General features: G+C 53.1%; 2 protein-coding genes across 6 annotated transcripts in view; both read left to right on the forward strand.

The window, feature by feature from the left end:
• The first annotated feature begins 88 nt into the window (after nt 1-88).
• Timm29 (translocase of inner mitochondrial membrane 29) lies at nt 89-2,146 on the forward strand. Its single transcript, XM_042693582.1, has 2 exons — nt 89-249; nt 335-2,146. The coding sequence occupies exons 1-2, from the start codon at nt 153-155 to the stop codon at nt 1,021-1,023; spliced, it is 786 nt and encodes a 261-aa protein (XP_042549516.1). The 5' UTR covers nt 89-152; the 3' UTR covers nt 1,024-2,146.
• A 7,174-nt stretch (nt 2,147-9,320) lies between these two features.
• Smarca4 (SWI/SNF related, matrix associated, actin dependent regulator of chromatin, subfamily a, member 4) overlaps nt 9,321-13,447 on the forward strand; it is a 73,335-nt gene continuing 69,208 nt past the window's right edge. For all 5 annotated transcript variants that reach the window (XM_042693575.1, XM_042693577.1, XM_042693578.1 and 2 more), the window contains exon 1: nt 9,321-9,501. The gene's annotated coding sequence lies outside the window, so the exon portion shown is untranslated. The remainder of the gene's footprint in view (nt 9,502-13,447) is intronic.

The raw sequence follows: 13,447 nt of genomic DNA on the forward strand, positions 1-13,447 counted from the left end.
TCAACATCCGGCGACGGTCCGTTCGCTATTTTCTTCCGGCAGGATTCCACATCCGGCGGTTTTGGCGTCTGCGCCGAAGAGGCCACCCGGGCCTTTTATTCCGGGCACCGGGTCGTTTCTCCCCGGAGGCGGGACTCCCTGTCCGGAAGAGCATGGCGGCCACCGCTGTGAGGAGGTTTTGGTCCCGTGGCCACGGAGCGGCGTCGGTTGACCCGGCGGCGGCGAAGCCGCGCGTGTGGGGCCGGCTGGGTGAGTGGCGGCGGCGGGCGGCGGTGGGGGCTCCCCGGGCGCCGCGCCGCGCCGCGCGGCTCTCACCGCGCTCCTCTCCCCTCAGGCGCCTGGGCGCGCGCGCTGCTCCGGGACTATACGGAGGCGTGCCGGGACGCGGCGGCGGCCGCTCGGGCCCGGCCCGGGTGCGCGGCGCTCTACGCGGGGCTGCTGGGCGGCGCGGCGACCTGCTGCGCGCTAGCGCCGGGCGAAGAGGCCTTCGAGGAGGCGCTGCTGGACGCGTCGGGGTCGCTTCTGTTACTGGCGCCGGCCACGCGCAACCGCGACGCGGAGACCTTCGTGCAGCGGTTGCTGTGGCTACGGGGCCGCGGGCGCCTGCGCCACGTGAACCTGGGCCTGTGCTCGCTCGTGTACGAGGCGCCCTTCGACGCTCAGGCTAGCCTCTACCAAGCCCGCTGCCGCTACCTGCAGCCCCGCTGGGTCGACTTCCCTGGCCGAATCCTGGATGTGGGGTTCGTCGGGCGCTGGTGGATCTTGGGGACCCGGATGCGCGATTGCGACGTCAACGACGACGAGTTCCTCCACCTGCCCGCCCACCTGCGCGTGGTCGGGCGGAACCATCTGCACTCCGAGGCCAACGAGCGGCTCTTCGACGAGAAATACCAGGCCGTGGTGCTCACCGACGACCAGGTGGACCAGGCGCTGTGGGAGGAGCAGGTGCTGCAGAAGGAGAGAAAGGACCGGATCGCCCTGAGCGAGGCTGACTCGCTGGTGCTGCCGCAGGTGGCCCAGTGAGCCCCGGGGGAATCCCTGACAACCTGCTGGGCAGAGGGGTGAAGCTGAGGAGACAGATCAGTTCTAGGCGCAGATCCCCTCTGCCGCCCCTGTCTTTTGTCTCGCTAGCTGAAGCTACTTCAGAGCCTTATTGGTCTTGGGCAAAGGATGGAGGGCGTGGAAGGGTAGCTGATAATGAGCCTCTTACATGAGCGACTCTCAGGCGGGATGTGATTCGGCGTGCCTGAAGTCCCAGGTTCCATCCTCAGCTTTACAAAAACAACAGGAGCCTATTTTGTTTTACTTGATTTATATCTACAAGTGCTTGCAGATGGAGGTTTCATTTTGACATGCCCGTTTATGTGCCTAGTGCATTTTTATCAAAGTAACTCCGTTCCCCACCAGGTACATCTAGTTTCCTTGCCATTTTCACCTGTATTTGATGTTTGTTTGAGCTGGCTTTGAACTTGAGCAGCTCCTGATTCACCTCGTAGGTGCTAGGATTATAGGTGGGCATGATCACCATGGCTGGATCTTTAGGCCTTATGGGACCCCCAACAGACATACCACATTGGGTCAGGTGAGTCCTAAATGCTCCTAAGACCATTTATACTTTCTTTATACTTTGTGTGTGTGTATATTTGACTTTTTGAGAGTAAGGTTTCTGTGGCATCTAGGCTGGTCTCAAACTCATGGGCTCAAGTGATCTGCCCGCATCAGCCTTCCTTGCTTGTAGCTAGATTACAGGCATGCACCATCATGTCTGGTTTCAGATTTTTTTTTTTTTTTTTAAAATCTGGGGACTGAACCAGAACCCAGGGGCCTTGCTTCTGCTAGGCCATAACAAATACGAGAAATCAAAATTGGTGTGACTGCTTGTAAGAGGCTTTTTTGCACATCAGCCTGATCTTACTGACTGTGCAGCGCCAGTGATTGGAAGTGGCTTGTCCTGATGTGAAAGTCTTTATGGATGGTGGATTCTGTTGGTGTTGTACATCAGAGACTCTGAAAGGAAGAAGCAGTGGATGGTAGGTGGCACTTAGGCTGGGTTGTGGTCATAATAACCTTCAAGCAAAACTATTAGGATGAGACTGCCTGTGTTATCTGGGAGCTTCTGCCTGGCTAATAAAACTGTGAAATGGAACAGCTGTCTTTATGGCTATCTATTTTGTTATTTTGTTTTTGGCCTGCTGGGGATGGAACCTAGACTTCACACACGGAAACACACCCACATTGCTGGGCACTGGTAGCTCACACCTGTAAACCTCCTGCTGCTCAGGAGGCTGAGGTCTGAGGATGGCAATTCAAAACCAACCTGGGTAGAAAGTATAAGACTCTTATCTAATTAACCACCAAGAAAAACCCAGAAGTGCAGCTATGGTTCAAGTGCTAGAGCGCCAGCTTTGAGTGAAAAGCTAGGGGTCAGTGTCTTAGCCCCGAGTTTAGTCCCTAGTGCTGGCACAAAACAAAACGCTCTTCCTATTTAGGTAGAAGCTACACTTCCTAAGCTAGTCTGAAAGTCCTCTGGTATGCCCTTGGTGGGAAAATACTTCCTTCTGTGGTGCTTAGGAAGACCAGCAGAGGGCGCCAGAGCCTTAATAAGAGGAATTGGCACTCCTGCCTTGCTGTTCTAGTGAAACTAGCAGGCCTCTTAATTGCATGAATGTATGCATGCATTTCCCACGCATGTGCATAGGTCGGGTGGATGGTGGGAGCGTGTATCCCTTCCATATGCATCTTTATGTGGTTGTCAAGGGAGCCTGGAGGGAGGGAGGTTGTCCCTTTGAGAAGACCTCCAGCCCCCTTCTGGGAGGGGCAGGTCCACCTAGTTAGCCCTGAAGCGTGTCCCAATACTAGTATAGGGATGGAGTAAAGCCAGGTTCCAGGATAGCCTGAGACACCCAAATGTGCCGTTCCTCAAGTCCCTTATAAATAAGGCCTGGAATTTGCATAGAACTTGGACACGCCCTCCTGTAGACTTTGTCGCTCAGTGCGCGTCTGGGCTTAGGGCACACTTCTCGGTTGTCCTGGGGACCCATGCTGCCCTTGAGAGCCTGCGTGGATTCTGTGCTAGATTCATCCTACTAGGTCTGTCCATGGAAGTTACCTGTGTGTGTGAGGAGAGGCCTCCAGACCTCAACACTGAAGCTTTAAGCTTGCGAACCAAGCACCTGAGGCCTTCTTGTGGGAACTGGCTCCAAAGCAGCCTTCCCTCCAGCTCACTCCCATGACAACCAGCCACTTATGTAGGATCAGGATTTAAAATCACCTGAGGCCGAAAAACCAGGCTGGAATGCATGCAGCCCAAATGACGCACACACAAATTCTAGGATGTGTTAAATCCACTTTCAGGGACACATCCCAGGCAATTGAACTTTGTTTTTTGTTTTTATGTGTTCCCATACTGGGGCTTGAACTCAGGACCTGAGCCTAGTGATCTACCACAGCTCCACTTAAGGTCAGCTCCACTTCTGGCTTTTTGATGGTAAATTGGAGATAATAGTTTCATGGACTCTCCTGTCCAGGCTGACTTGGAGCCACAGTCCTCAGATCACAGCCTCCTGAATAGCTAGGATTACAGGGTGAGCCACTGTCGCCTGACCCAAAATATCAGAGTTTTGAAATCATACAGACATTTCAGATTGGCTTTTCACACTTAGCAAATTGTTATTTAAAGTTCCTCCATTGGCTGGGCCCTCGTGGTTCACGCCTATAATCCTAGCTACTCAGGAGGCTGAGATCTGAGGATCCTGGTTCAAAGCCAGCTTGGGTAGGAAAGTCCATGAGACTAATTAACTGGAGTGGTGACTCAGGTGGTAGAGCCCCGTAACCAACAAAAAAAGTTCCTCCATGTCTTCCTGTGGGAGAAGATGACATTTCTTTGTATTTCTGAACGTATTCCATTGCCTGGATGGATTTTTTTCCTGGTTGTCCTGGGGCTTGAACTCTGAACCTGGGTGCTTTTCCTGAGCTCTTTTGCTCAAGGCTAGTACTCTTTAACACGTCAACTACAGTGCCACTTCTGGTTTTCTAAGGGTTAATTGGAAATCAGTGTCACAGGCCTGACGCCCGTGGCTCATGCCTGTAATCCTTGTTATTCAGGAGGCTGAGATTTGAGGATCATCGTTCAAAGCCAGCTTGGGCAGGAAAGTTTGTGAGATTCTTATCTCCAGTGAACAACCAGAAAACCGGAAGTGACGCTGTGGCTCAACTGGTAGCGAGCTCACCTTGAGCTGAAGAGTTGAGGGGCAGTGCCCAGGCCCAGAGGTCAAGCCCCACAACCCACCGAAAAAAAAGAAAAACAAAAACAGTCTCATAGACTTTCCTGCTTGGACTGGCTTTGAAACATGATCTTCAGTTCTCAGCCTCCTGAGTAGCTAAGATTACACACATGAGCCACCGGTGCCCCTCTTGGATGGATGTTTATGTAACAATTCTCCTACAGAAGGACCTGTTGTTACTTTTTTTTTTTTTTTTTTGGTGCGGTACTAGGACTTGAACTTCCGGCACAGGCATTGTTCCTGAGCTCTTTTTTTTTTTTTTTTGTCGGCCGTGGGGCTTGAACTCTGGGCCTGGGCGCTGTCCCTCAGCTCTTCAGCTCAAGGCGAGCGCTCTACCACTTGAGCTAGAGCGCCACTTCCGGTTTTCTGGTGGTTTATTGGAGATAGGAGTCTCACGGTCTCTCCTGCCCGGGCTGGCTTTGAACCGCGATCCTCAGATCTCAGCCTCCTGAGTAGCTAGGATTACAGGCGTGAGCCACCAGCGCCCGGCTTCCTGAGCTCTTTTGTTCTACCCCTACCATTCTAATGTTAAGCCACAGTTCAGTTCCACTTTCAGTTTATTGGTGGTTCATTGAAGATAAAGTCTCAGACTTTCCTGCTCGGCTGGCTTTGAACTTTGATCCTCAGATCTCAGCCTCCTGAGTAGGCAGGGTAACAGGTGTGAGCCACCAGTGCCTGGCCCCCTTGTTACTTTCTGAGCTGACCCGGTGGCTTTGGCTGCATGATGTGAGTACGGCCAGCTATCCGAGCCTGTTCTCTGTAGTGGACACCAGGGGGCGCTAGAGCTCCACCTTTGCCCTGCTTGGAATTGTGAGCTATTTCTTGAACTCTTTGCCCCTGGGCTAGGGCTGATATGGAAAACACCTGTGGAAAAAGGATTAGTTAGATTAGCTGCCTGTGATGTGAAGACTATAGTTCTGTTACAAGTTGTTTTCCTTGGAATTGATGATCAATTTTTTTTCTGTATTTTGGGGATTTGTCCACAATTACTAGGCTAGCATACTGTCCCCCAAAGGTTGACAGTAGAAACATCTGGGAGAAGACACCCCAAGTTCTGATTTCTAGGAAGGAAATCTCAGCATTGTTAATGTAAGAATACTTGTGTAACTTTGAAAATGTTTGTGTAGCTGGGTGCTGGTGGCTCACACCTGTAATCGTAGCTACTTAGGAGGTTGAGATCTGAGGGTTGCTTGTGAGACTCTGATCTCCAGTTAACCACCAGAAAACCAGAAGTGGCGCTGTGGCTCAAGTGGTAGAGCACTAGCCTTGAACAAAAGCGGATGGGCGCCAGGCAATGGTGGCTCACGCTCGTAATCCTAGCTACTCGGGAGGCTGATATCTGAGGATCGAGGTTCAAAGCCAGCCCGGGCAGGAAAGTCCGTGAAACTCATACCTCCAATAAACCACCAGAAAACGGGAAGTGGCGCAGTAGGTCAAATGGTAGAGCATTGGTCTTAAACAAAAGAGCTGAAGGGCAGTGCCCAGGCCAAGAGTTCAAGGCCCAGGCCAAGAGTTCAAGCCCCACAACTGACAAAGAAAAAGTATAAGAATTACTTGGGTGTGGCTGGAGAAGTTGGGGGTGGGTGGGAAGGGAGCAGCAGATGTTAGGATTACTTGGTGTATTAATTTTCCATTGCTATAATAAAATACCTGAGGCTGGGCACTTAATTAAAGCTTTAAAGTAGCTCAGGTTGTGTATGCCAGTGGCTCACACCTGTTAGTTACTCAGGAGGCAGAGATCTGAAGGGTCACAAAGACAGCTTGGGCAGGAAAGTCTGTGAGATTTATCTCCAATCAACCAGCAAAAAAGCTGGAAGTGGAAGTGTGGCTCAAGAGGTAAAGTGCTAGCCTTATACAAAAAAGCTCAGAGAAGCTGTGCCGGTGGCTCACACCTAAAATCCTAGCTACTCAGGAGGCTGAGGTCTAAGGATCATAGATCAAAGCCAGCTCAGGCAACAAAGTCTATGAGACTCTTATCTTCAGTTAACCACTAGAAGACCAGAAGTGGTGCTGTGGCTCAAAGTGGCAGAGTGCTAGCCTTGAGCAAAAGAGCTCAAGGACAGTGGCCAGGCCCTGAGTTGAAGATCCAGGACTGGTTAAATAAGTAAATAAATAATAAAAAGGGCTGGGAAAGTGGCTCAGTGATAAAATGCTTGACTGGTTCTCAATACCTGGGTTCAATCCCATCCCCTAGAAAAGTCAAAGAAAGCTGGGTACCCGTGGCTCATGCTACTAAGGAGGCTGAAATCTGAGTATCGAGGTTCAAAGCCAGCCCAGGCAGGAAAGTCCATGAGACTCTTATCTCTAATAGATCACCAGAAAACCAGAAGTGGCGCTGTGGCTCAAGTGGTAGAGTGCTTGTCTGAAGAACCGAGGGAACGGCGCCCAGGCCCAGAGTTCAAGCCCCATGACTGACCAAAAAAAAAAAAAAAGTCAAAATCAGGCCATTAACTAAACTAAAACTTCAAGTGTGAGGGGAGGAACACGAAGGCACAGTGCCTTTGGTTCCAATAAAATATTTATGATGTAAAGCCATGTATTTATCCAAAGGAGCTCCAGGAAATGGAAAAGAGTTTTTTTCCTTGTTTGCTGTTTCTGTTTTCTTTTTGTCGTTTGTTCATTTATCTGTCTTTGTGGGGGGCAAAGGGAGGGGTCACAGAAATGGAGGGTCAACAGATAAACAAATGCAGCACTAGACACTATGTGAACGTGAATGCCTGACTTCACTTATGTAGACCTCATTCCTCCAGAATCCTCAGAATTTATGAGCAATCTCAAAGGGGAGTGGTCTTGACCTGAGCCAGGATGGAGGGATACTTCCCCTGGGAAAAGGATCCATCCTGTGTCTGCAGGGAGTTCCCAGAACGCTAGATTAGTCCCCACCCCTTCCAGTTCCTCCAGTTCAGCGCTGAACAACCTGTTCTGCCACAACCACCTAGATGCCATCTACTAGGCTTAGTTTCTGCTTTAGCATGAGGTCAGGGGAGGGAGGTCAAGAAGGAGAATATATCTGGGAAGGCAGAATATAAGGGGACCGGGTGCCAGTGGCTCACAGCTAATCCTAGCTATTCAGGAGACTGAGAGCTGAGGATCGCCATTTAAAGCCACTTTGGTCAGCAAAGTCCCCATGAGACTCTTTAATGAACCACTCAACAAACGGAAATGGAGCTGTGGCTCAAGGACAGTGCCCAGGCCCTGAGTTCGAGCCCTATGACTGACAAAGCAAAAATCAAACCAAAACAACAACTCCCCCCCCCCCCCCCCAGGCCTCCAACTTCTTGGAAATATTTTCAAATGCTGAAACAAGTAGGAATTCATTCGTTCATCTTGGGTATTGCTATATATTTACAGTATGCCATAAATATGAAATGAAAGCCTGACCTTTAAGTATTTTTTCCTATTCTCCAAATTTACAGGAAATGCAAATACAGTATCCTATTGGTTACAATATTGAGATCAATCCCAATTATGACTGGTTGATCCAATGCTGCTTTTTTTTTTTGGGTCCGGTCGTGGGGCCTGAACTCTGGGCCTGGGTGCTGTCCCTCAGCTCTTCAGCTCAAGGCTAGCGCTCTACCACTTGAGCCACAGCGCCACTTCTGGCTTTTTTCTTTTTGCTTATGTGGTGCTGAGGAATCGAACCTAGGGCCTCAGGCATGGCAAGGGGCAAGCGCTCTACCACTGAGCCACCTTCCCAGCCCCTGATCCAATGTTATATCACAGTTCTGGATGTGTAAGGCACCAGAATTCAGTCCATGAGGAAGACCTTGTATATCCTGAGTCCAAGCTCCAGTACTGGCGCGCACGCACACACAGTGTTAGTATTTAGCAGAGATGGAGGGCAGCAGTGCCTTCACTGTATCCTTACTTGGTAGTCTGGTGATCAAAATTGTATCTGGGCTGAGGGGGTGAATAGCTCAACTGTAAAAGGGCATGAGCCACCTCTGAATTATATCCTTAACACCGGAAAAAAAGAATGGGGCAGTATTTTTGCCACGTTAACTGCAGTGAGACACATCTCGTTAGTTGAGGTTACCTGGGCCATGTGAAGGGGAAAGGAGGCTGGGACCAACCAAGAGGGGTCGGGATGTGGCTCAGTGGTAGAGCGCTCGCCTGGAGCGGAGGAGCTGAGGGGCAGCGCCCAGGCCCTGGGTTCAAGCCCAAGGTCTGGCAAAGAAAAGGCAGGGCCGGGAAACGCCAGGTGGGGGGGCGGTCAGGGTGTGTGAGAGCCCAACACTTGCGTTTTATTTTTGCCCGGGCCGGGCGCCGTCCCTGAGCTTGACTTCATGGAAGACGCGTCACCCCGAGCCCAGCTCCCCCGGGAACGTTCTGGTGTCCGGGCCGGCTTCGAACCATGCCTCCCCGACCTCACCGCAGCCAGCTCCCGGTTTCCCCGTCTTCCGCAGCATCTCTCAGTGTAAACTCTCCGAGGCCCTTCCTTATTTCCCGCGCTTCCCCCAGACCGCGAGCCCCGCGGCGGCCCGGGCGCCGGGCTGTGCGTCCGGCAGGTGCTGCCGAGGGAAGCGGCCGAGGCCGGGCCCCGCCGCGCCCCGCCTCCCCGCGCGGTTCCCGGGCCCGCCCGGGGCCAGCTCTGTCCGGCGGTGGCCTCGCGAATGGCCCCGGGAGCCCCTCCGACCCGCGGACCGTCCCCCCGGTGGACGCCAGGACCACCCAGGTCCCCTGCCCCGGCTCGACGCCACCGCAGTGGCGACCACTCTGCGCATGCTCGGCGGAGCGGGGCGGGGAAGAGGGGGCGCTCCGGTTCCCGAGGCTGAGGACGCTCGTGCGCAAGCGCAGGTCCTTCCGGGGCTGGGCGTGAAAGAGGGGCGGGGCGTCAGGCGCGAGGGCTACCACTAGGCTCCGCCCATGCCTCCTGCCTCTGGGTTGGTGGCGCGTGCGCACTCGGAGCGGAAGGGCGTGCCGGCGCGCGCACGGGCTGGGACGGACGGCGGAAGCCAAAGAGGTTGCCCGTGGCGGGGAGGGAGGTGGCGAGTGCGCGCGCAGCGGCGGCGCGGGCGGCGCGAGGGAGGGGGGCGGGCGAGGACGGCGGGCGCGCGCGCCGGGCTTTTTTTCCTCCCCCCACCCATCCCCCCGTGCTCGGCGTCGGCGACGGCTTCTTTGTTTCGTGAGGAGAGGCGAGACGCCCACTCTGCCCCCGGCCCCGCGTGGAGGGTTGTGGGCGGCTCCGGGAAAGCGGCGGAGCCGGCAGCAGCTCCGGGTAAGGAACGCGGGCCGCGGGGCGGGCGCGGCGGGGGGAGAGCGCGGGGCGAGGCTGGCGGGGACGGTTTGAATGGAGCCGGGCCGCCGCGGGGGAGGGGCGGGGGCCGCCCGCGCCGGGAGCCGGGGGGCCCGGGGTACGGCGGCGCCCGAGGGTCAGGAAGCCCCCGTGCCGGGAGGCCGCGGCCGGGTCCGCGGGGCCGGCGGGGCGCGGGGCCCGGGCCGCGTGGAGGCCGCGCGCGCGCGCCCGCCGGGGTCGTGGACAAAGCTCGCCCCCACCTGGGCCTGCTGTGCCCCGGCTTCTCCTCCCTCCCCGCCCCCCGGTCTCCATCTCGGTGGCCGCGATTTCCAACAATGGCCGGGCGTCGCGGCCGCTCCGCCTTCGCGCGGTTCGGGTCCGCGCTGGCGCGGTCGCTTTTCTGGCGAGGCTACCAGGCCGGCCTCGGGTAGCGGAAGCCTCGCCTGTGTCCAGCGTGTGGCCTGCGTTCGGACTCTCTAATCAAGCCCCTCGGGTCAGCCAGGCCTCGAATCGAATACAAAGGGAAAATGCAGTATCGCAGATTTTTGAGGAAAGGGAAGTAAATCCCCCCCCATCCGTTTGCAGAGAGTGACTTTAAAAATGTTTGCTCAAAAAGGGGGAGGGGGTCGGCCGCGAGGAGGGGAGCACGGGGCCGGGGAGCCGTGGACTCAACGCTTTGTGTGCGTACGTGTGTGTGATTCCCCCCGCCCCTTCCCAATTGGTTTTCCAGATTAAAGCTTTTTACTCAAAAACTAGTCTCAGGCAAATGTTTCGTGCTGGTTAAGAAGACGGGAATCTTTGATCTCCCTCCCCCCTCCCCCATGACTCCCTAGGAGAAAGTAGGAATGGAATTAGGTAGGGCCACCTCTCAGGAATATGAAGCTAGTTTTCACTCTGAATTGACAGTGTGGTTTTACGTTTTGATCGTTGACGATGGCTGTCAGCTGTGTGACCTGAGGCTAGCGGCTTAATGTCTCTGAGTGTCTTGGTGGAAGAGAATCTTGTCTTCACAGTTAGGAGTTGGGGAAGGTTGGTAATGTGAGTCCAGTCCCATCCTGCCTGGCCCAGGTGGCTTACACCTGTAATCTTAGCTATACTCAGGAGGCTGAGATCTGAGGATGACTTGGGAAACCAGAAACCAATCCCAGGCAGGAAAGTCAGTGAGATCTTGATCTCCAAGTAAGCACCAACAAGCCAGAAGTAGAGGTGTAAGCTCAATCAGTGGAGCACCAGCCTTGAGTGGAAAAGATGAAGGTCAGTGACCAGGCTCTGAGTTAAAGGCCCAGTACCAGCACACACAAAAAGGGGTGTGTGTATCAATCTGGGTTCTTCAGGAGCTTGTCCAGTTTGGTAGGGGGACAGGCTGTAAATAGGGGAATAGTTTCCTGTTTTCCTTTTTCTTTTTTGGTAGAAGGCCTACTCTGGGCCTTGTATGTGCTAAGTCAGAGCTCAACCTCTGAGCAGGTGGACCGCCCTGTGTGTGGAAGGGGAGCCCCGGGAGCCGGAGATCAGGAAGGCTGCCTGGAGGGGGGCCTTCATTCAAACTCAGGGAGGATGTCCTAGAGCCTTGTACTTTTTTTTTTTCTTTTTCTTTTATTCTTTTTGGTCCGTTGCAGGGCTTGAACTCTGGGCCTGGGCACTGTCCCTCAGCTCTTCAGCTCAAGGCTAGCGCTCTACCCAATTGAGCCACAGCGCCACTTGAGTTTTTCTGCTGGTTAATTGGAGATAAGAGTCTGATGGACTTTCCTTCCTGGGCTGGCTTTGAACTGTGATCCTTAGATCTTAACCTCCTGAGTAGCTAAGATTACGGTGTGAGCCACTGGCGTCTGGCGAGCCTTGTACTTTCTTTGGTAGGCAAACTCTTATCACTGAACTCCTTCTACAGCCCTAGGCTTGTATTTTTCCTATTTTTTTTATTTTACTTTTTTTTTTTTTTTTTGCCAGTCCTGGGGCTTGAACTCAGGTCCTGGGCGCTGTCCCTGAGCTTCTTTTGCTCAAGGTGAGCACTCTACTACTTGAGCCACAGTGCCACTCACTTCCGGCTTTTTCTGTGTATGTGGTACTGAGGACTCGAACCCAGGGCTTCATGCATGCTAGGCAAACACTGTACTACTGAGCCACATTCCCAGCCTCTAGGCTTGTATTTTAGTGTTCCCGGACCCATGTTGGAGCGGTCATTGGTCCCCTTTGGCGCACTTACTCCTTTGCCACGGAGCTGTCACTCTCCCGGCCATCAGAACAGGCCATCAGAACAGGGACCGTATCTGGGCCTAGCATATCCTGGGTCCTAATAAGCTGCTATTGGTGGAGTGAATGAGGATTGTTGTTGGGAGGGTAAAGTGAGCAGTTGTGTAAAGAACTCCGCACAGGGACTGCAAGTAACAAGCGTCCTCTTTGACCGTTGTAAGCCATTGTTTCCAAGCCACAGTTGCCCCTCTTGTCTTAATGAAGTGTGAGGTGTAATGGTTTGTGTGTTGGGTGAAATGAGGAGTGCTAGTTCTGGAATCACATTCCTCTAATTCATTTTCTTAGAGGCTACCTTAACCTTACGAAAACCATTCACTGGTTGATTCCCCTGTGAAACAGGTATGAGCAGGTGTCTGTCTTTATGGTGACTGCCCGGGGTTAAGACAAGATGTGTCCTGGCACCAGTGGCGCATGCCTGTAATCCTAGCTACTTAGGAAGCTGAGATCTGAGAATGTTGGTTCAAAGTTAGCCTGAGCAGAAAAATCTGTGGGACTCTTGTCTCTAATTACACAGCAAAAAGCTGCCCTGGAAATATGGCCCAAGTGGTAAAGCAACAGACATGAGTGAAGAAGCCAAGGGAAATTTTGAGGTACAGAGCTCAAGCTCTGGCCTATAGGGGGCTTGTATGTGTGTGTACATGAAATGGGAGGTTAGCATGGGCATATAATTTTTTTTTTTGGGTCCGGTCGTGAGCCTGAACTCGGCCTGGGCTCTGTCCCTCAGCTCTTCAGCTCAAGGCTAGTGCTCTACCACTTGAGCCACAGCGCCACTTCCGGCTTTTTTCTTTTTGCTTATGTGGTGCTGAGGAATCGAACCCAAGGCCTCAGGCATGCAAGGCAAGCGCTCTACCACTGAACCACCTTCCCAGCCCCTACCCAGCCTCTTTTGTTTTATTTATTTATTTTGTTTTTGATAGTACTTGGATTTGAACTCAGGCCCTCTAGATTTCCGAGTCTCCTTGCTCAACTGTTGCTCTGTCATTAGGAGTACAGCGCCTTGATGCCTTTTTGCTGGTTATTTTGGAGACAGTCCCACAGACTTCCAAGGCTGGTATCTGAACCATGGTTCTTCAGATCTCAGCCTCTTCAGTAGGATTGCAGGTGTAAGTCTGCTCTGTGTGTTTGTGTGTGTGCGTGCGCGTGTGTGCATTTGCACATGTATATGTGTGCATGCATTTCTGTACCCCTACTGCACCTCGAACTCAGGACCTTGAAATTGCACTTGGCTTTTTGTTCAAGACTGCTGCTCTACTATTTGAGCCACAGCTCCGCTTTTCAGCATTTTTGGTGGTTCACTGGAAATAAGAATCTCACAGACTTTTCCTGTTCAGGTAGCTTGGAACAGCAGCCTTCAGTCAGACTCCCTAATAGGATTATTGGTGTGAGGTATCAGCACCCAGGTTCTGATTTTTCTGTTTTTTTGGGGGGTGGGTGGGAGGGGGGATTCGTTCTAGAGCTTGAACTTAGAGCCTAGGCAGTGTTCCTGAGCTCTTTGCTCAAGGCTACCGCCACTTTGAACCACAGCCCCACTTCTGGTTTGGGGGTGTTAGTTGGAGATAAAACACTTTCCTATCCAGGCTGGCTTTGAACCGCGATCCTTAGATCTCAACCTGCTTTGTTGCTAGGATTCTAGGCATGAGCCACTGGCACTGGCCTGACCTGGAAAAAAAAAACAAAAAAC

The sequence above is a fragment of the Dipodomys spectabilis genome, unplaced genomic scaffold, assembly GCF_019054845.1.
Source record: "Dipodomys spectabilis isolate Male_0828 unplaced genomic scaffold, ASM1905484v1 ptg000173l, whole genome shotgun sequence".
NCBI classification, from domain to species: Eukaryota; Metazoa; Chordata; class Mammalia; order Rodentia; family Heteromyidae; genus Dipodomys; species Dipodomys spectabilis.